The sequence below is a fragment of the Bombus vosnesenskii genome, unplaced genomic scaffold, assembly GCF_011952255.1.
Source record: "Bombus vosnesenskii isolate JDL3184/JDL3185 unplaced genomic scaffold, Bvos_JDL3184-5_v1.1 scf7180000013272, whole genome shotgun sequence".
Lineage (NCBI taxonomy): Eukaryota > Metazoa > Arthropoda > Insecta > Hymenoptera > Apidae > Bombus > Bombus vosnesenskii.
The window spans coordinates 5746116-5767238 of NW_022882930.1; the positions used below are offsets into that span (position 1 = coordinate 5746116).

General features: G+C 34.1%; 3 protein-coding genes across 12 annotated transcripts in view; 1 reads left to right on the top strand and 2 right to left on the bottom strand.

Moving 5' to 3' along the window:
* LOC117231403 (calcitonin receptor-like) overlaps positions 1 to 1790 on the top strand; it is a 165602-nt gene extending 163812 nt beyond the window's left edge. For 5 of the 6 annotated variants that reach the window (XM_033489824.1, XM_033489830.1, XM_033489827.1 and 2 more), the window contains one exon: positions 840 to 1790. In XM_033489824.1, coding sequence (XP_033345715.1) covers positions 840 to 1037 — 198 coding nt within the window. In that variant the 3' untranslated portion in view covers positions 1038 to 1790. Of the gene's footprint in view, positions 1 to 820 lie in introns of all 6 variants that reach the window. The other variant, XM_033489828.1, reaches the window with a different exon arrangement.
* A 1116-nt stretch (positions 1791 to 2906) lies between these two features.
* LOC117231405 (transmembrane protein 19) lies at positions 2907 to 5136 on the bottom strand. Its single transcript, XM_033489831.1, has 6 exons — positions 4794 to 5136; positions 4593 to 4703; positions 4021 to 4308; positions 3810 to 3914; positions 3406 to 3621; positions 2907 to 3324 (listed from the first exon to the last, which is right to left on the bottom strand). The coding sequence occupies exons 1-6, from the start codon at positions 4942 to 4944 to the stop codon at positions 3167 to 3169; spliced, it is 1029 nt and encodes a 342-aa protein (XP_033345722.1). The 5' UTR covers positions 4945 to 5136; the 3' UTR covers positions 2907 to 3166.
* Positions 5137 to 8937: 3801 nt separating this feature from the next.
* LOC117231398 (KH domain-containing protein akap-1) lies at positions 8938 to 19785 on the bottom strand. 5 transcript variants are annotated; one of them, XM_033489812.1, is made up of 8 exons: positions 19583 to 19785; positions 13313 to 13483; positions 12820 to 12886; positions 10737 to 11585; positions 10148 to 10660; positions 9841 to 10056; positions 9642 to 9772; positions 8938 to 9500 (listed from the first exon to the last, which is right to left on the bottom strand). In XM_033489812.1, exons 4-8 carry the CDS (start codon positions 11539 to 11541, stop codon positions 9405 to 9407), a joined length of 1761 nt encoding a protein of 586 aa, XP_033345703.1. In that variant the 5' UTR covers positions 11542 to 11585; positions 12820 to 12886; positions 13313 to 13483; positions 19583 to 19785; the 3' UTR covers positions 8938 to 9404. The 5 variants fall into 5 exon arrangements, with proteins under 5 accessions (XP_033345703.1, XP_033345704.1, XP_033345705.1 ...); XM_033489813.1 differs by lacking the exon at positions 19583 to 19785 and adding an exon at positions 16603 to 16762; XM_033489814.1 differs by lacking the exon at positions 13313 to 13483.
* Between the last annotated feature and the right edge of the window lie 1338 nt (positions 19786 to 21123).

The following is a 21123-nucleotide window of genomic DNA, read 5'->3' on the forward strand; positions in this document are numbered from 1 at the left end:
TGAAGAAACCACAATTGATCGCTTAATAAATCGTAAGAACCGCTTTGTACATAGCCAGTCGTTTGAACTACGTTCTTTCTAATGTCGTAAGGTTGCGGATGTCCTTCATAAATTTTCGAGATTCATCCTTGCTCGAGAGATATGGAGGTCAAGATGCGAGCAAGATATTTATTAAGAATGGTCGCATGACTCTGCAGGAAAATATTGATCTCTACAGCAATGCAATAACCGAAATTCACTGTGATCATATAATTTAATAAGGTCAGACTCACGCTTCATCTTTCATCCCCTTCATACCGAGAACCAACTCCCAATTCCTCGTCAACGTCAAAATTAAACAACATGTACCACCTAACAAACCAGTAGATCCTCTAATTTCATCTGAAATCTAAACTTCATCTCTCTGCATTTATCACTTTCTCGGCACGTACGAACTAGAACAATCGTTGTCAGTCTATTAAAATACGCCCCGCTGTCCCGCCAAGAGTCACGGTCACGCTTCAACGAGCACAATAGCCAAAGCAAAAAAGTCAAATACCAAAAAGAAACTTAAAAGTAAAAAGCAGAAAAATATCGGATTGCACGACTAGTCAATGGTGCGATGCGGACCGCGATCAAGTCCGCAATAAACGGTGAAAATCCTAAAACTAACATCGTCCAGCCTGCCGCTGTACATAGGCCCTAGAATGGCACGAGCAACAGCTAACTAACAAACAGAGAGTGGCGTGAACGAAAGGGAGAGCGAGGGAGAAAGTTGTCCGTGTCGTGCCAGTGACGACGTGCCCGTGTCAAGACCATTGTGGGACGTTGACTGTTTCAGTTTATCCGCTCGACCGCAGGTCCGATGCCGGGAGAGGAGAAGGTGTGACTATCGGTCGTCCGTGCTGGAAGTTCCGGACGAAAAACGAGCCGTGGACGACCGTCAGCAGATCGTTCAACTGGTCGCCGCTACTCCCGTCCCCAATAGTCACAACAATCACGCCAGGATGCTCATTAAGTCCAACGAGTTGTCCGACTACGATCAGACGCAGTGTTGATAATTTCGACAGCTGATCAATGAGAGACTGAAACCACTGAAGCTGGCGAAAGAACGTCATCGAGCGAACATCAAAGAGAGTTTTATTCTATGGCCAGAAGATTAAGGAGCTTAAAGATCGCGTCAATAATATAGCGAACATGAAGAAGGGGTCCTTTTAAGAGTGGATGTAGTAAATGATGATTTTTTTTATGAAGATTGTTGGAAGTGATGAACGTCGTTTTATTCTGAAATGAGAATGTTGAGAATTAGCGAAGAAGGTATATATACAATGGCTACAAAAAGTATTGACACGTATCCTTATCTTGCAATGAAACTTTTTATCGGATTCTATACTATTACTTTCACAGTATCAAATTTTTTAGTTGTATAAAAATTAAATTGTACGAAATTTAGTATACTTGGATCGAATTAATTAGTATATAAATGTTATAATAAATACAACGGTGTGAAACTGGTTTTTTGTAGCCACTGCAATTTGATAATTAGAGTTGTAAAGACCAGTTCTGTATAAGTTCTAATGAATGAGTGATATTATTGAAAAGGGTATACATTATTCTTTGATCTCGAATTAATTTAAGATAGGAGAATATAATAGATCGCTTGTTTGGATATTTTGTTTTCTTCATTCATAGGGATCGTAAGCGTGACTTTTATTTACAAGGAGATATTCTTTGGAGTATTTTTTCGTATTCACGCCTTGAGAAAGCGTTAAAAAGAAAAAAAGGAAAAAATATTATGCTCGTACTTGCACATATATGTCGGAGTCAGGTTGGAATTTTGGGGGCGTTCAATGAACCTTTACTTACTTTACCATCGCGGATGTAGCTAATGTTTATTGGTACAAATGTGGACACTTGTGACTCTGGTCTGAGACTCGATAACGCATCCGCGGTCAACGGGTTAGTAGGCTTGTTTCTTCGTCCAAGTCTAAGTTGTAATGGCTACCCAGCAAGACGTTAGTTAACTCGTACAACAGCGCGTACCGGTGAAAAAGTGACTTTCCGTCACGGTGACGCTGTCGAGGAAAACTATGATGGGGTGTGTCTAAGAGCACGAAATTCTCGGATTTGTGGAGAGATGTCTTCACTTGAAAAGTGAGGGGAAATTGACGCTGCTGTTAATTGGTCAATTTGCCCGAGGGAACCGTTGAAACCTTTTTTTACTGTCGAGTACCTCTACGGGTATTTCTTTTAATGAGGGCTATGTTATTACTCCATACTTTTGTTAGACGGAGCGTTCGTCCCGTTGACCGCGGCTACGTTCGGAAACTGATTGTCGCCTTGAGCCCAAGCTCACTGTCATAAATCTCAAACAAATACAACTGGGCAGAATAACGGCAAACTGTTTAATTACAATTTTTATGGATTTTCCCGAAGTTTCGGAGGGGAGGCCCCGGTGTCCTCTCATCTCCGACATATATATATACATATATATATTTTATTGTAGAATTAGGATTTACTGAAGAAGCTTCTTATTTTCTTGAAAAGATTGGTAAAATAATCTGGTACAAGAATCGATGATTGTATTAACTAAAACTTTATAATTAATTGAACATTCAAAATTTTGAGATAGATGTGTTTGTAAAAGATTAATGTATATTGAATTTGAAACATATTGATATAATTCAAGTTCCCAAACTCTTTTCTGTTAGATTGCTTATCACTTTCAAATTTGAAATGCCAACATTTTCATTCTATGTCAACGAACAAAACAGTTCTTAATTTTTACATTAAATATCACGTAGGAAGTAATGTTAGGCAATGTATATATAAAACGTATACATATGTGGTTTTATTAACAAAAAATTGTGCTATTTTTCTTAATAAGTTTTTATTAAGATTCAAATTACAATCAAAATTAGGTTATATAACTTTATATAACATAATTTCATATTTTTTAAATACATTTTTGATTTCAAGTCTACTTCCAAAGGATACAACTTTTACATATTTGCTTTTTATAGATATAAATTATAAGTCATCATATCAAATTTCGTCACGCGATTTTTATACAAAATAGAGATGTAGAAAATATTCGCCATAAATATACTTCTTTCATGTATATATAGTTGGACATGCAAACAAATATATATACACCTAATGACATTATAATTATACTTATATTTCCTTAAATACTTAAAATTAATTTTGCAATTTCTGGTAGTGTAAGTGCAGTGATAACACTAGATAAAAGATTTACACTGTGATTATCCAAAATTTGTCTACCACATATGTGTTTCACATGCTTTCCAGGACGTTCTACTATTTTCCCTTTCTCATTTATTCCTATGGTTAAAAATACAAATTATCAATTTGATTGTAAGTTACATTTGTATTCTAAATAACAATATAAAATAGATATCTTACCAGAATATTGCAACATAGCTCCTAAAAATGAGTCTATTACACTACCAAAGAGACCTCCGATTCCTCCAATAATAATAATTGGCCACTGTGGCACTGCTAATTGCAGTATAACTGTGTCTACAGTTATCAATACTGTTAAATAATAAGACAAACCCACAGTTATACCACCTAGTATAGAAACGAGCAAGCCTACCCAGGAAATACCACCATTTGTCCCTACAAATAGATTACCAATGAAATGTAAGACTTTAAACTTGACATAACAATCGTTTAAAGACATATTTAGATAATGACATCATTAATAAAGACTAGTATTTCCATATTTAGTTCCTTATCTTTGGCTACTTGACCGTTATATTTTTTTCTTATATAAATATAGAACTGTTAGGTTTCAATATTCTTACCTCGTGGAACTCTTTTTAGTGTGGTAATAAGAAAAGGATCCTTAGTACCCACAACTGTCCCAATTTCTGAAGCCCAAGTATCTCCGTTACAGCAAGCAAAAGCTCCTAATAAATTATAATAATTAACAGCAACAAATACATTTTTGAAATTAAGTTTCTAAATTCTAAAATTATTTATTTTGGACATAACATACGTTATTGATGAATGTACCTAAGATTCCTACCGACAACCAGGAACTTCTGTAATATTTGTCAAAATCAATTGGGTGCTCTGCATTTCCTACATCCAATAAGTATAAGAGACCTAACTGCGTTGCCATACCGCCATTACATAGCACTTGAATCCAATTTCTTTGCCCTCCTTCCTTAAAGTCAGATTCAAACTTTTTCTTCTCTTTGGCACAAAACTTAGTTGCCTTAGTAGAAGAAACAAGGAATGCAAAGAGACAAGCCACATGACAAAAACTGGTAAGTGTCAGAACAAAACCCATAAATAATCCTGCAATACAATATTCCATTGCTAGTTACAATGCAAGTAGAAACTTATTAAATATAAGTTACATAATATAAACACCATATACTTTATTCATAGTTATTTCAATTGTTTGCATTTTACATTATATATTCTCAATATTTTAATTATATTTTAATAATGAAAGACACATTTAACCAATCATATTATATAAACAGTAACAATATCAAATAACTTAAATAAAAAATACTTTATTCTGTCTATAAAGTACATTTCTTACATATTGTAAAATTCGAGATAAAGTTTATTACCAAGAATAGCGCCGCTAATATCCACACTCTTTCTTCTTAACCCCCAAAAGGCCATAAAAATTGGAAACACAACTACGGTTAACCATCTCCATGGTGATAGGACTAGATTCTCTAAAAAAGAAGGTTATATTTTTCAAAACAATCGGAACGGTACAACGTAAAACAAAAAGTCGTCATACTGCGACTAATTATTTAACATACGTTTAAAGTGATTTCCAGAATCTGAATAAAAAGTCGAATATGCTACGTTTATAACCCAAAACACCATAGAAATTGGAATTACACATGCACTAAGAAGTACCGGTACTAATACGTGTGATCGTTGATTCTTGTCAGTTGTTGATGAAACCATAATTGAGATCACAGCCTAAATAGTACGCAATACCAAGTAATACTAGCTTTTCTTCAACTGACTTAATAATTAGGGTTGATATATCAAATTACTGATCAATGCGAAAGCTGAAACTCAACCGTAATATATGTAAAATCGTAATTTCTCAATTTCCTTCATCACGCTGGTACCAACTGTAGGACTGTGCATATTCTCTGCTATCACTAGCCATCGGTACAGTCAGAGAAACATTTGCGCATATTCTTGAAAAAGATTCATGATTAGAATACCTTCTTAAGATAAGATGGGAAGTAAGAGTACAATTCAGCGCTGATCTTGAGTAAAGCTTCTTACGTATCTTTATTTTCTTCTATATTTCAATCAGCTATTTTTTCGTTTCATATTTAGTCAACTGAATAAACGATCCGTTATTTAAATCATTCTCTTCAGCTAGAACCAAATACAATAAATAATACAAAATAATATAACAATTAATGAGAAAGTTTTTCCTAAATAAGACTTTTTAGTTACCATATTCCTTTAAATTTTTAATTTCATTAGTATTGATAATATTCTTAACGAAAAAACAAAAATTGCTTAATGGTTTATTTAAGTATTAGAAATAAATTGCTTTTTTACATCGATTACGGCAAAGCTACTTTGGGGACAGAAGTAACAATCAGGAAGAAAGAGGAATCGTATAAAAAGGAACACAAAATAGCTTTCGGAAGTCTCGAGAAATCCAAGGAAATGATATCGAGAAATGATATCAAATTCCAATAATTATCCAGATAATACTACCTTCTGCAAGATTATATTCTCCTAGTACAAAATGGAAGATTTTGACGAAAAATTTCTTCGAAAATCCGAAAGTTTCAACTTGAAAAAATTCTTGAAGTATGACGTCAAGTTGCAAGAATTATCGAAATCGTTCCATCTTCTATATTATTATGTTTTCTTAATACAAAATTGCAAAATCGGCTGACAAATTTTCCGAGAAGCCACAAATTTCAGTTTCGATGTAGAATAAGTTACTTCTGTAAAGGGTTCTATAAAAAAGGAGATAAATGAATTTTATTAAAATAAATACATACTTTGTATAGGGAACGAAAGGTTTAACAAAAAACAGAGTGGCTATATAATATATGTAAATAAAATTATAAATAAGAATATAAATAAAAACATTGTTATGATTGCTGCTTGCGATCTAAATCGTTGCAGCTTTGTTGGCGCTTGCACGTGTGTACCGACGAAGAACTAATTAGTTCGAAGGACCACCCTCGTTCGGGCAAAAGGAAAACATTGTATGTGGTTGACTATTTAAATAGAACTATTTACGGAATACTGGGAGCTGCTCAGTAATCGTGCCTAATGTTGCGCGTAACTATTCTGTATAAACTATCTTGCGCGAGTGTTCTAACTATTCGATGTATGGATGATTCTAAATTAACAAAGTTCAACCGTTCGAGTCGTTCTGATTGCTTTGAATGTTCTATAGGTTCTAACGACGAAAAGCCGGGAAAAATGGCTTTTGATTTCTCCCTTTTACAGCCAATTTCAAGGAGGGGTAAGAATCGGGTACAAGCAATATCGTATTTAATGGACATCGTTTTGGCAACCTTGGAGAATTTCCACAATTTCGTTAGTTCATGGTCACCGAGGACTGTTACGGCTAGGTATACGTATACAATGGGAAAAAACCGTTGATTGTGAGGCCTAAGTTGCTGTAAACGCACATGAATAGCAGTTACTCGGAGACCCGATGGCCAACTGTTGGTAATTGGTAACACAGGAGTTTGTAACAAAGAAATCTTAACGGTAACCTTGCCGACTCAAACATAAATTATAAATCTTTTAAGAAGTTTAATGTCAAAGTATCGAGATTAGATAAGCAGGTAAAATTTTTATATGAGATAGACAGGATAACATCAATAGACATTCACTTTTCAAGGGGGATAGAAACTTAAACACTTATAAAATTGAACATATTTGTTGCCGTAAATATTTATTGTAAAAAATATAGCTGTTTCGCAGGAAGAATAAAGATAGTACAATTAAAATGATGCAAATTTAATGAGAACGCCGAAGATTACATTGAGATATATACAAAATGAGTTTAATTTAATCGATAATGATAAATGAAATCGTAAGAAACACGAGTAATTGGGTGCTATTGTTGATCGTGTATGGTATATACATGTACGCAACGTAAAAAATATCCTACTTAGAATTTAAGAAGCTAATATAACAAAATCTTATTATCTGTACTTCTTCTGGTTGGAAGACGTACCAAATAATAAAATAATATATTTGTATAATTGTTTCGTTGCATACATATGATTAGAATTGTAACCCTGACGTAAGAAGATTTCAACGAATTAAAAAAATTCTCTGCTTTCACGATGGTGATACATTGAAGCATATACAGTTTAATAAGCGGCTTAATAACTGTATCCTATGTATATCCCTATACAAATATCTCTATAGCGTTTACGTATCAATAAACTGTAAATATTAACATGTAACAGTATAAAACTGTTTCTCTGCAGCAAACATCACATTTTTTTGCTACTTTTTCTCAATTTTCATCACGCTTAATTGTATTTTATTTCTACGCATAACAAATATGGCTGCGGTTGGTGAAAACACTCGAAAGTAAACCGCAGAACACATTCTATGATTAAATATAAACAATATACCGTACAATCTATAGAAAAGACTACCAGTCTCTTCGTAATCTGCTCGATAGCAGTACATAATTGAAATGTGATAAACATTTAAGTAAATAAATATTAAGCGGGATCCTTAGGAAATAAGAAGGTAACAGCTTATACCTGCCGCGATAACCGAAAGCAAAAATTACATAGGAAGAAATTAGTATTATGAAAAAAACTTCGTAGAAAATGTTTCCTATGTGAAAAAGATATTTGTTTAAACGTTTGTTAATATCTGTTCAACGTAATATAGATTATACGATAAATTACAACGTTAAATATATAGAAAATATCGATAATGAAGTTTTCATTTAATGAGTAATCCAAATTATTTAACGATACCACCGTGATCGTTTCTTTTGTATTAAATATAGTATAAGAAAAAACAAAGAAAAAGAGAAAGAATAGAGTATTCATACAACGATCTCACACGATTTAGACAAAATAGGTTTCCTATATAGTTTAATTTACATTTAAAAATTACGTTAGAATAAACAAATTTGACCTGTAGTAAGTAATACAAGTCACACAGAGACGCGAATTTCCCGATTCGTCCGGTGTAGTTATAATGCAATCACTTTTCTCTATTAGTGTTTGATAAGTATAAAATATATAAATTTCTGCTACCTCTGTATATCTTGTCATATTTATCATTACGTACAGCTAACATGTAACATTGTTTTTTCATTTTCTATTATATAACCATTATAAGATGTATTATATAAATATTTTATAAACGTAGTAGTAATGTTACATTATTTACAAACATATGATTTAAGTCTGCTTAGAGATAGAGAACTTAATAATCCGAAATATTTTCCCTTGCATTTTGTGTTTATTAGAAATCCGAACTTAATGTAGCAATTTGGATTTGTATTATTACTTTCATAAAAAAAAACTAATAGAAGGACAAATTAGTTCCACAAGTTTTTAAAAGTAAAAGTATTATGGACCATACCACTTGGCTTTTGTAATTCGTGAAAATCTGTAGTTTTCATTCACTGTACTTTACAGAAACGTATATTACACTATCATACCGTAAAATAACTGTTCCTATGTTATAAATCATTTGAATATCGTATTAAATGTACAATAAATGTCCCTTTTCTTTCTAATTTCTCATTACTCGAATTCAGCCGCTAGAATGTGGCGTTTTATAAATATGTATTATATATCGTACATTTGGCATTTAATAAATCTATTGTACCTCTTGACAGCATATAAGTACGGGGAGGAGTGTTTTCTTTTGTTTAATTATCTATTGTCTGTTTAAGTTGATCTAAATTCTTTTTCCGTCCAGTAACATGATAAATACTATTAAAAAATCTTATTAACCATGCACATAAAAATGCCACACTCTAAACACAATAGTTTACATTTGTACTTGTTATAAATCATACATGAGGAGTATTTATAAATGCTCGTTAAATATTGTTTATCCTTACATATGTTCATTGATACGTAATGTATTAACAAGAGAATGTATATGCAATATGTCATGTAATTCAATCTAGGTTCAATAAATATGATTCAATAGATTTAATAGATGGCATATCGAACAGGATGTAGAAAACTGCTAGTGTTAATAAAAACATTCAAATCAATGTTAGGAAGTATCATTTCCTTGGTATTTTTTCTTAATGTATGAAATATGAGAATGAAAATGAATCATATACGCACATAATGACTAAAAAAATTGCGTGATCACATATTATCACGGTTTCTTTACAAGTATAGTTATTATAGACTAAATTTCTAATTCATACCTTAAGAGATTAATATACCTTCTTCTGGAATTATATTTTCTAATGGTATGGATTCCGCGAATCCACGAGCTATTAATTCATCGGCGAGGGATATCACCTGCGATACATAACAAATTCAACAAACTCATTAATTCGAAAAAAATAATTAGTTATGTTATAACAAACTCATACAAATATTTATATTTTTAATCAATAAAAAAACCTTAAAAATTTTGTTACAAAACTAGCGTTTGCTTACCCCATGTTTCTGAATATTAAGATAGAGACTAATATATGTGTTTGTATTGATGTAACCTTCTATTTGAGCTTGACCAACAATTCCGGTACACATCTGAGCAACTGTATTATAAGCTTCTTGATTCCATTCACCTGTACATAATTAACAATTTATATATGTATATGAAAAATTACACACGGAAATGCAGGAATGTGCGTACCATCTTTTGGTTGTACATTTGCCAGGAATATTTCAATTGCTTGAAACGGTAACGTAAGATAATCTGACCTAATTTTCCTCATTTCTGAACTACTAAACACCCAATAACCACCGTGATCAACAAGTCGTACCAAATGCTGTTCGCCATGTGGATCTGGCTGTTCGACGTATACTCTGACCCACGTATTATACCATTTTGCAACTAAGATCATACCACCTATAAATTGAATAAAGAAAGAATATTTGAGAACTTTTATTACAGCTAAATGGAAAGAAAAAACAATCATAGAAATACGATATAAACGTACTAGTAAGTTCATCTGGAGCTGATGGCGACTCTGTCGTGTTATATAATTGTGTCATCCTTTCATCTAAAATCCGTAGGGATGGATAGGTAGGATGAGTAGGAAGCTGTACAAATAATCTGTTTGGTTTCACTATGTGACATATAACAACATCATTATTGACTCCCTCCACTAATGATAACTGTCTTAATTCAGCAAACCAAGGAATATCTTCAGGTACTATTAATGGTGAAATCTGATGAAGTGTCAACTGTGGAAATTTTTTTTCTGGAAACTTTTGTCGTATCATTTCTAGAGCAACGTTTATTCCTTCTGTAGAACCTTCTATGGCACAAAGTTTTTGATCTCTCGATATAGGATGACGTTTGAGGACTATGCTTACTTCCGCTTTATGTCGAATATTTTGCAAGAAGCTTCCATGCCGACCAATTAGTCGTCCAACTAAAGATTGTGGTATACTAAATTCATATATCATTGGCATTACAGTGTCTTTTGTATGACCCTTGATACTTCCACCTACAATAAGTATGACATTGTATCAACGATATAACATCCTTAAATATAGATCATTTAATACTCATCCAATGTTTACCTTTTCCACTATCTGTACTCCCCTCACTTCTTGCTTCATCTGTGACACTGCCTTCTAAGACACCAGAAACTGGACTGTGGTTAGCAGAATCTCTTTCGGATAATGTTCGAGCTGGTGTTTTAACATTATCTTTCAGTGGCGTGGAAACAGATGGTTCTTCGCTTGGTAGATAATTACATTCATTGTTTGTATTATTCTCTTCGTTTTGATTGACTACTTCTATTGATTTATTCTCAGGCGCTAACTTTTGTTCTTCTTCCTCGACGATATTTTCAAATATCTTTAATACTTTATCATCAGAATCAGCGGCTTCTTCCAAGGAGGAAGCACCTCTACTCTTTGCAACCATATCGAAATTGCTTATTATTGGGTTACTACCTAATTGTATTTCCATTTTCGACGAGGTATCTACGAAACTGTACCATACTTCACCGTCATCATTAGGAGGAGTTCTAGAATGCCCAGAAATACACGGCGAGCCAGACCTTTTTTGCGGAATATCTAAATTTTCGCTTGTTTTTCTAGGGATAGAAACAATCTCTTCTACCCGTATGTCTTCTACCTGTTGATTAGGAGGACTCAATGAGCAGGATTCATTATTTTGTATGCCAGAATCATGAAGGCTTGAATTAGAATCTGACGAAGCAATCTCCTGATCAGTACTATTCTCTTTGCTATGACAGTTTTTATTTATTCCACCTGGATCAGCTCTGTCTGCTTGACGCCGTTTGTACCACAATATACCAATTATAAGAGCAAAAGCAGGGAAAGTCCACTTTACCATTTGAGTATGAGTAGCAAACATTTTTCCAATCCACCGTAGCTGTTGATGTTAAGGACCTTTTTACACTGAAAATAAATATAATGCATAATTAAAATGTGTACTAATAAAAAATCTAAAAATTGTAAATTAAACATAATGATTATGAACGATAGATTATAGTGACAAATTATTACTATGCAACAAATTATACAATCATCTAAAATATTGTAATCAGTTTGATAAATTTTATTTTAACACGCGATACGTTGTTAGCATCACGTTTTTTAGCTCGTTATATTTTTAAATTACGATAAAACCGCCACATTACAGCGAGCGCGCAAAGTCGATGAAATTCAATTCTTATTCAGACTCTCGTCTTACTCGGTTTCCTTTGTTAATTACCGTTTCACAAGCGTAACTTCCGGTCACAACTGTATTCGTTCGAATAGCTTAATTAAGAGTACAGACACTGTATACAAACAAACGACTTGTTCTTCGAATATAAAAAATTTATTGTCATATCCAATAAGACCAAGATTAAATACTCTCGAAATCTACTCGTTCTTGTACACTTTTAAGATAATACGAGGATTAATATCGAATCTTAAATCACCATTTAATTATACATAAGGCACAACATCAATTATAATTTAAATACAGGCAAAAACATATAAGAAGTTCATTCAATAAATTAATTAACATATATACGCACAAATATGCTACATGCTTATCTATTAACATCCCTTTGAAAATCAAAAAATTAGTAAAAGTAATATACAATAAGACAAGTTTTTAATCAGAATTGTAACTACAATGAGGATACGAAATACAAACGAAAGTTTAATTCCTTTTTATTCGAAGGAAAGTTTCGAATAGAATTTAAGTGTGAAGTGAATTTAAATTATAATTTCCGAGGCTGCTAGTAAATAAAAAACCGATATGTGAGTTCATTCATTGAATATTTTATTAATCAAAATTTTCATCAAATAAAAAGTCGGGTTGACTCAGCATTTAAAATGTATAGAATGTTCCAAAATATGACACGCTATACGATTGTATCGAAACACGTGGTTTATATATGGAACGTACAGAACATCCTAATTTCATACTATAAACTCGCTATGTACCGCACACTTCAAAATATATAACACAAACAAAAATTATACAGAATGTTTCAAAAAAAGAAAAAAAAGCAAAAAAAGAAAAACACCGTACATATTGAAAATGTACGTCAAATCTCGTAACATATTCTCATTATATATTATATTCATAATATTTTTCTTTAAGAAGCTTCAATTTTGCTCGAACTGTATCACGTACTTTGAGACACTCTGTATAGTGCATTCACCCTCGCTTGATGCAGGCTTGTAGTTCCCATCTGTGATACCTGAAGTTCAGAGAAAGCACCCGTGTCATTTTCACAATTTAATAAAATTAAATGGAATTAAAATAGCGAGTCTAACACAAAGAATTTTCAATTTCTCAAAGACAACAATACGATAAATGGATTAGATCGAACGTAAATTGTAGACATATGTGATGGTAATCTGTTTCTCCCAGTTTTACCAAATTTTCTTATATGAAACAATTAGAATATGCAATTTTCATTGTTTCTTCATATTTTGAAAAAATCATACGATATAAAGTAACTTCAGATATAATCTCACAAGTAAATATTTTACGTTGAATCTGATTAGAATAAATTTCTTCGACTTTTGGCAATGTATGAAACACGAATTCGGTATAATTCCATGGAACTCCAAGGCACCAGACGAGCAGTCCTCTAACGACGAAGGTCAGATTTACGACTCACCAATATTACGTCCATTCTTATTTCCATCTGTGATCGTTCGACACTTTCATAAAGCTGTTTACTCGCTTGGAAAATGGACGCGCAGGTATACAGACCGGCAAAACGGACGTACAGGTATACAGACCGGCAAAATGAACGAACCAGTGAAAATCAAGAGTTCCGATAGGCGACCTGAAATTAACAAGCGATTCGAAGACACTATTGCTAACACGTTCAACGCGGTACTGCGGTTTGTGGAACGATCACGGCTTTCAGCACGTGGTTGCCTCTGAAGAGGCCAGTTCAACTGGAACCGCTAGCAAATGCGCAGACGCGATTACGTTAAGGGGCGTTCACACGATGACGGTACTGATAATGTTCACGAATTCTTTTCCTTTCTATTTTTCCTTTCTTTCAATTTTTTATAACGTCAAATCGAGTGAAATTGTAGCAGTGAAATCGTGATTGTAATATTTAGGTTGGCTTAGAAGTATCGAATATAGAAGAGCAGAATTTAATTTTAGAAAATGGTTTGTTCGTGAGTGAATAGTTACGGAAGCGGTTTGAATTACAGGAGTAACTTATTTCGAAGAGTAGCACCGCCAATTTACACTACTTATTCGCAGATGGAAATGTTACTTGCTATTAAACTGTCTATCGGGCAGCACATGTCAAAGTTTTCGAAATATATTATCTGTTATTATGGACAATTTGTATCTTCCGATGATAACGATTCGCCTAATAATTTGGCACTATGAAGAATTATAATTTCCCGAATTTTGCACCGTAGAAATAGCGTAATATACGCGTCGCAGTTATAGAGCGGCGCGTCCACGCTTTTGTGCAATATGATTCAGAGAGTTATCCTATCCTGTTTATCGCGGAATCTTCGCCGAAAGTAAAAGGATTAAAATTGACGATGAAACGAAGGAATTGCGCAACGTCGCGTAAAATCACAAGTTTCTATCATAAGAGCTAGCATAAGATACAGAGTATCAGGCGAGTGTAGTTTCCACAAGTGCAAACCGGTGACTTTTAAGATATTCAGACTATCCATCGTAAAAAAAGACGTATTTCTCAATCGAAAAAAGTTTCTCGATTTAAAAATACGATAAACGAAGCTAAAACTTGTGATGAAATGGAAGAAACTCATGTTCCTTTTACTTGATAAAAATACACGTGACTAAACATTTTCACTTTTTTAATTAAAATTTTTTGAAATGAGGAAATTTGGAATAGTGAAAATTAGAAATGTGGAGAAACGATTACGCGACACATATGATAGATAATGCGTCTGTTTCTTACGTCACACAAACATTTCGCTAGCATTGATTCGTGTAACGATCGAAAATGTATACTGCCGAACGAATACGATCTACGCTCATTCCCGCGTTTCAAATTCCAACGTAAGGCGCGAAGAAAAATTGAACATGGCGCATCTACAAATGTAGCATATTCGATGGCATATTAGATTTTTGACCTCGACTAAGCTTGAATATTGCACCATTGTGCGAAGACATTTTTGGAAACTGATAACTATACCACAATTCTATTAATGGCAACTATAGAGAGTATAGTATTTATAAAATGTCGAAAATGAATGTAATTATAGCGTGATTAATAACGCGGCGCGCGACTATGATTCATATGGCGATATTAACCATAAATCTGTTAATTGTAACTATGATATGACATTACCATATAATTTTAGTTTGGTTTTTATAACATTTCGTAAATGACAGCTATAGTAATAAATAGCACGGTGCGTAACTATAATTCATATAGTAATTATTGTATAACTATAGCGGTATTTATAACACAGTAATGACAATTTTATTTTTATATATACCAGGCGCTTATAATAGCACGTTATCATCATAGTGGCATAGTTACAGTATGGTAATTATACAGGGCGGTTGGTAACTGGTGGTACAAGCGGAAAGGGGGTGATTCTACGCGAAAAAAGAGGTGGAAAATATAGAATAACAATTTTTCGTTCGAGGCTTTGTTTTCGAGAAAATCGACTTTGAATTTTGGCTCGGTACGCCTGCACTTTATCGCGTCTCGTTATAACGGATCTCACTGTAGATCGTTGTCTCGATGGAAAAATTAAAAAAAAAAATAAAAGAATTTTTTTTTTAATTTTTATTCTATATTTTCGACTTCTTTTTTCGCATAGAATCACCCCCTTTTCGCTTGTACCACCAGTTGCCAACCACCCTGTATAGTAGTCAGTTAACAAAACGTGGTAATAGATTTTAATATCTTATTGTGCTATCGCTATACCATCACTATATGTATTATAGTAGCATCGTTGCACTCTGGTATAACACCAGCGCAACATAGAGTTAGTACGAGTATCGATATTGTAATTCACAATTACATTATAACTATGGTATAGTATAGTTCATAATAAAGTGATAATACAATTTTTGAATTTTTCTATTACGTATAGCAAACTGTCAAACTCTATTATTGTTATTCACGCGTTATATATATGTACATATATTTTCTCCTTGGCACAATTTTTTAATGGCATAGCTGATACCATCTAAATCGGTCGTGCGCTATCTTGAACTTTTTTACGATACCGATCTTTCATCTAATCGAAAGTTGTTTTAGAGGCATATAATCGATAGTAACCTTTTTAAGCATCGAACTAGAAAATGGGCAAAACACCGCTTACATATATATTCACTTCATTATAGAATTTATTACTAGTTTCTTGGCAACGTCTGACTGATGTATTACTAGAAATATGTATGTAACCGCCAAGCAAATGTAGCAGTATCTCTTAATAAATTTCCAAATTTATTATTGGCCACAGAAACCGAAAGGTTTGCCTATCTACTGGCATTTTCAAATGCCCGTTAAAAATACACGAGTTTTCATTCAGCGTTAAACACTATCAAAATCCCTGCGATACGTTACGAGAACTACGATTCATCCACGTATACCAACAGTTTTATAAGAAATTCAATGTTTCCCTGCGATCCATCCGTCGAGAGTAGAACAGCCGCACCACCGTCTTTAACGATAACGGACGCCGAATAACACGAACGAACGAAAGAAACGGTTCGCGAATTATCATCGAGCATTTTCATCAGGAAGACAACTTCAAAGGCTGCTTAATCTCTTTCGACACACAGAGCGTACAAGAAGTAAGAGAGGAGAGATTGGCCAAGCAAGAAAGATTGGCTGAAGCAAGAAAACGACTCGAGCTGTTATTCGTGCTGCCCGAAAGAGAGAGGAGGGATACATACTGGACAAACCGAACGGGGAAAAAAAGAAAAATTAAATTAAAATCAAACCGGTAACGGAGATCGGATCGGTGAGTAGTCGCTCTCCGTCGCGAACTGGGTTACGCGCCACAATTTAACTTCCGAGACAAAATTCTTAGAGAATCCACAAACCACACTAAGGCGTGTATCGATCGTTTCGACAATTCACCAAACACACGACTGCCGAACGAACCCTAAGAGACGTATACGAATAACCGTTTGCCCCCCCCCCTCCCTCCCTCTCCCCTCTAGGGGCTCACCGATGGTCAAAACCATTGAACATAAGAGATTAGCCAGGTATTCGACGCTTCACCAATGAGCAACCTTTTGTGCGTCTTGTTAATTGCATGCTTCGGAACATTCCCAACGAACAGAAACAGTTAGAAACATTTTGTTCACATCGGCCACTTCTTCAAGAAACATGGAACAGCAATAAAAAGTTGCTCTTTGTTGGTTCGGTGAAGATCCGGCTTATGATACACACTAGACGTTACTAGTCTATTCGACATGCTTGCTTAATGCCTTTAAAATCAGTTCTGATTGATTCGAGTTATTAATTTCGAAGACAGATATTATCTCGAACACCCGGTTGCGAGGATATCTGGATCGCGTTGTATCTAGGTCCTCTTTGTCATTTCTCCACGATACAACCGAGCCGTGTTTGTAAGGTGCTTTCATCTTAAAATAATGCATGCAATCGTGACTATCACATCGATGACTAAGGAGGAGCGCGCGTCGTAATTACGAATCGAGATGGACGTGCTGTTTGTAAGCGCCACTTAAAATTTCGCGCATTAGTTTTATCAGTGGACAGAGAGGGAGACACCCGTCCACGAGTGGACAGATTTTATCCGGCAAGATAGTTACACACTGGGGACAGTATAGAAATGCGAGAGACAGAGGTGACCGCGACGGTTCAACGTGCTCTTGGAATGTCCAACCTGCACGCGCAGAGAGAACGATGAAGTAACCGAGCATGGGTAACGAGTAACGAGTATTGCGAGGAAGGAGAACGAAAAGAGGAAGAGGAACCCGCGAGAAGAACGATGAAACGTGCAACAAAAAGGGATACAAAAGAGATCCTGCTGTTCGCGTGAAACACGTTTTCGTACGAAACTTTCCTTCCAGCACCCTCTGTGGGAAATGTGCGAATCAATCGTTCGAACAGTTACAGAGTAACGTTCAGATATTTCGGATAAAATTTCAATTTAGGGACGCACCACGTTACAGATCGAGAATCGATCGAGTAGTACATGCACTCTGTTGCAAAATTGTTGTATCATTACGACGTGACGTAAAAGGAATTGCAGTCGATAACGGACCAAAATTGAAGTACTATTAAGTAAGTGTTAACTGCTACATCGAGATGTGATATTTAAAATGTTTATGGAATATTTACGTTCCGTTATTTATCACTTTATATTATAAATGTATAAAATGTCAAGATACGGATAAAATGTCATAAATAAAATTAAATTCGTTGCATATGTGTTGATTAATCTGTGGCTACCCTTAACCTCCGATTTAATCGAAGACCTGTTAACAACATTTCGTATCGCTATAGATTAGACACTTTGTGTTTACATTGTATCCTATAGTACTGATAATAAACTCATCCATCAGTGAATTCAAGGAAACGTACAAATCTACGTTATCCAACATAAAAGTGACCTTGCAGAAATGTTCACTTAGAATTTTGATTAAAATAAATTAAAAAGTATTTTTCACTTTTAGATACTAATTAATATTACAAATTATATAGAAAAAGTGAAATACTACATTCTAACGATAGAACTAGTTGATAGATAAAATATACTTCCGTACTATTTTTGTTTATCAATCAATAATATAGCGTACAAATGGCAAATTACATTTCGATTAACATATTTTATTTACCGACATATTTAAATTTATATCTGTGCCACAGAGTACGTGTTTCAATAATTTATTATCGAGATAAACTCGAATAGCGTCGTAAAAATAAATGAAATTTCAATTTTATTTCATACAGGTGGTCACGTGACTACGCTTGATGATTCTAACGTTATACGGAAATAACCAATGCCATATTCAGGGACAACTGCCTTAGGAGGCAACATGATCGGAAAGTGTACAAACGTATCTTAGAAATAGCACGTAACTAAAAGTGACTCTACAGTCTGTTGACCCTTTAAATGTCCGTACACACATGGAGGAACACAACACGCTATAGGTAGTGCAGACAGTATACAGTATCCTACCAAATGGCCTGCTTTCGAAATACTTTATCGATTGTTGTTAATAACTAAACAAGATAATGAAGATACAAAAATGTCGCTACAAGTATCAAACATATAGTTTCTCGACGGTAACTACACAGTCCTATATGATCTATCAAGTACACAGATATTATAATTAAATCAGTGTACTTTAGCTCATACAATACATTCGTACAAGCTAAGATAAAGTACAACGGTACACGAGGCAACCAAACGTATATATATAACATGGGAATTAGTACGCAGAAAGATTTAAGTTTAAGGAATGTACGTATATATAACCATCCAGGAATACGTTATTTCCAAATGTTGTGTACGACTAGAAAACTCAATCGCCATACGACGTGTGCCGATATTTCACTGTAAAGAGTGAAAGAGTAGACACGCGATTCGTACCATAGAGAAAACGAAGAGGATACCGGGTATAATGAGACAAACCGTATGTTATATATTTAAATCAGTCAATCGAATTGATATAATATGCCCATATTGTGGTCATCGGAACTCTCGCTACGCACTGTAAGGTCACATTCGGTGAAAATAATAACCTCAGTCACCACGTTCGAATAGTGTATCGGAATTTAATTGCCCGACAGATAATCGTATTGTCTTAAATGAACACCTATATTAAACACAGATTAGAAACAATTTAGGAACTCTAGAAGTTTTATATCACGGTAACTAAAAGATAACAAAGGAAAGCCGCTAGGCGAGTCATAGCAGCACGAGGTTTGCAAAAATGACCGACATACCTGTATAATTACTTGTCGATCGGCGTCAATTTCTTCTCGAGTTCCTGTACGTATCTACTCAGCGATTATAATCAAGTGCCAAGAACACTGAATGATCCACTTCTCTTGAATTTCGAATAAAATCACATCACGCAACCACAATGTTTTTCCTCGCTTGTGAGAGACAATATGGCGGTACAAATTCGGGTGCAGCATGTCCGGCACGATACGATCGCAGCGCCGTACAGTGAAAAGAAAACGATTCGATATTGGCGCCAAACTACTAATGATTTCAAATTTTCGTGATGACGAAAAATTCAGAAATTCTAGATTCAAACAGTTTAAAAAGTTGATACAGAGATTCTTTATTATATAAAAAGTAACTTGATGATAAATAGTCAATATTTAGTTTGTAGAAAAAGATGGATAACCGTTATATTGTCATGCACTGCCATCTCGTGACAGTACATTGATATTATTGCAATCATGTGGCGTCATGTATCAATCGACAAAGACACACGCGTGGTTTCTGTATAAATAGTCGTTGGTAATGTAGTTTTCTACAGCTTATGTAGTGTACTGCATACGATAAAAGGATACATTTATGTGAAAGTACAATTGTTTCCTTTAAGATGGCAGACTGTCTGGTTTGAAAACGTGGGAACGTTCAAACATCGCATAATAAAATATGTACAAAACAGAAGTAAATGTATGATAAATTATTCGTAGAAATATTTGTTTTCAACGATAGCATTTTATTAAAAAAGGAACAAATATGTAGAAAGAACATAATAACGATGTGTTTCTGCGACAAAGGAATAATCTTTAATATTGTTTTATATGAAAATTAAAAGCGCGAAAAATAAATTCAGACACAATTATGTATCTACATCTATTCAAAGAAATATCTTATTTTTAAAAAATGATTTTCTATAAACTCCACGTAGATCATGGGTTTGACATAGGATGACCTCGACGTTAAAATGTATACGCATTGGTAACTTTAACGAGCCCCGCTCTATGACTCTAAAATGTTTCTAATGTATGCAGACTTCATAGAGTTCTTATTATCAATTTTACCATAAGAATTATGTGATTTCATATGAAAGAAGTACCTCGTGACACTTACATGCATAGACCAAGCGTAAATCCTGGCAAAGGGTGGGTCGACTCATAAAAATTTAAATGATAATAGAACGGCGTGTTTTCTATTCTGCATAATATTGACGACGGTATTCTACAACGTGTATAACGTAGTGGTTATTTCGATGAGACGACGTAGCTCGTGGCTTTAGCAGAATTGAATGATTTTCCGTATGAAAGTCCGTACATTGTTATACGAAACATTTATTATTCAATCTTTAAATTTTGTAATTAACATTGAACGTCGCCGATATTTGAAATTCTTCGTAAAATTCTATACAACAACGAACATCGAAGAAAACGATTGAATGTAAAAAGACATAGAAATTTGTAAAATAAAAGCTAATCTGCTTCGAATGAAAATTTACAAGCATTCGAATGAAAATTTAACAAAACTGATTGTCACATTCGACGTACAC

Coding starts and splice junctions, on each gene's coding strand:
- LOC117231398 (XM_033489815.1), bottom strand. CDS start 11,541: ATGTTTGCTACTCATACTCAAATGGTAAAGTGGACTTTCCCTGCTTTT. Junction 9,773..9,840: donor AAATGTACAACCAAAAGATG/GTACGCACATTC, acceptor AATTATGTACAG/GTGAATGGAATCAAGAAGCT. Junction 9,501..9,641: donor TTAATATTCAGAAACATGGG/GTAAGCAAACGC, acceptor TATGTATCGCAG/GTGATATCCCTCGCCGATGA.
- LOC117231405 (XM_033489831.1), bottom strand. CDS start 4,944: ATGGTTTCATCAACAACTGACAAGAATCAACGATCACACGTATTAGTA. Junction 3,915..4,020: donor GTTGTCGGTAGGAATCTTAG/GTACATTCATCA, acceptor ATAATTTATTAG/GAGCTTTTGCTTGCTGTAAC. Junction 3,325..3,405: donor AGCTATGTTGCAATATTCTG/GTAAGATATCTA, acceptor TTTTAACCATAG/GAATAAATGAGAAAGGGAAA.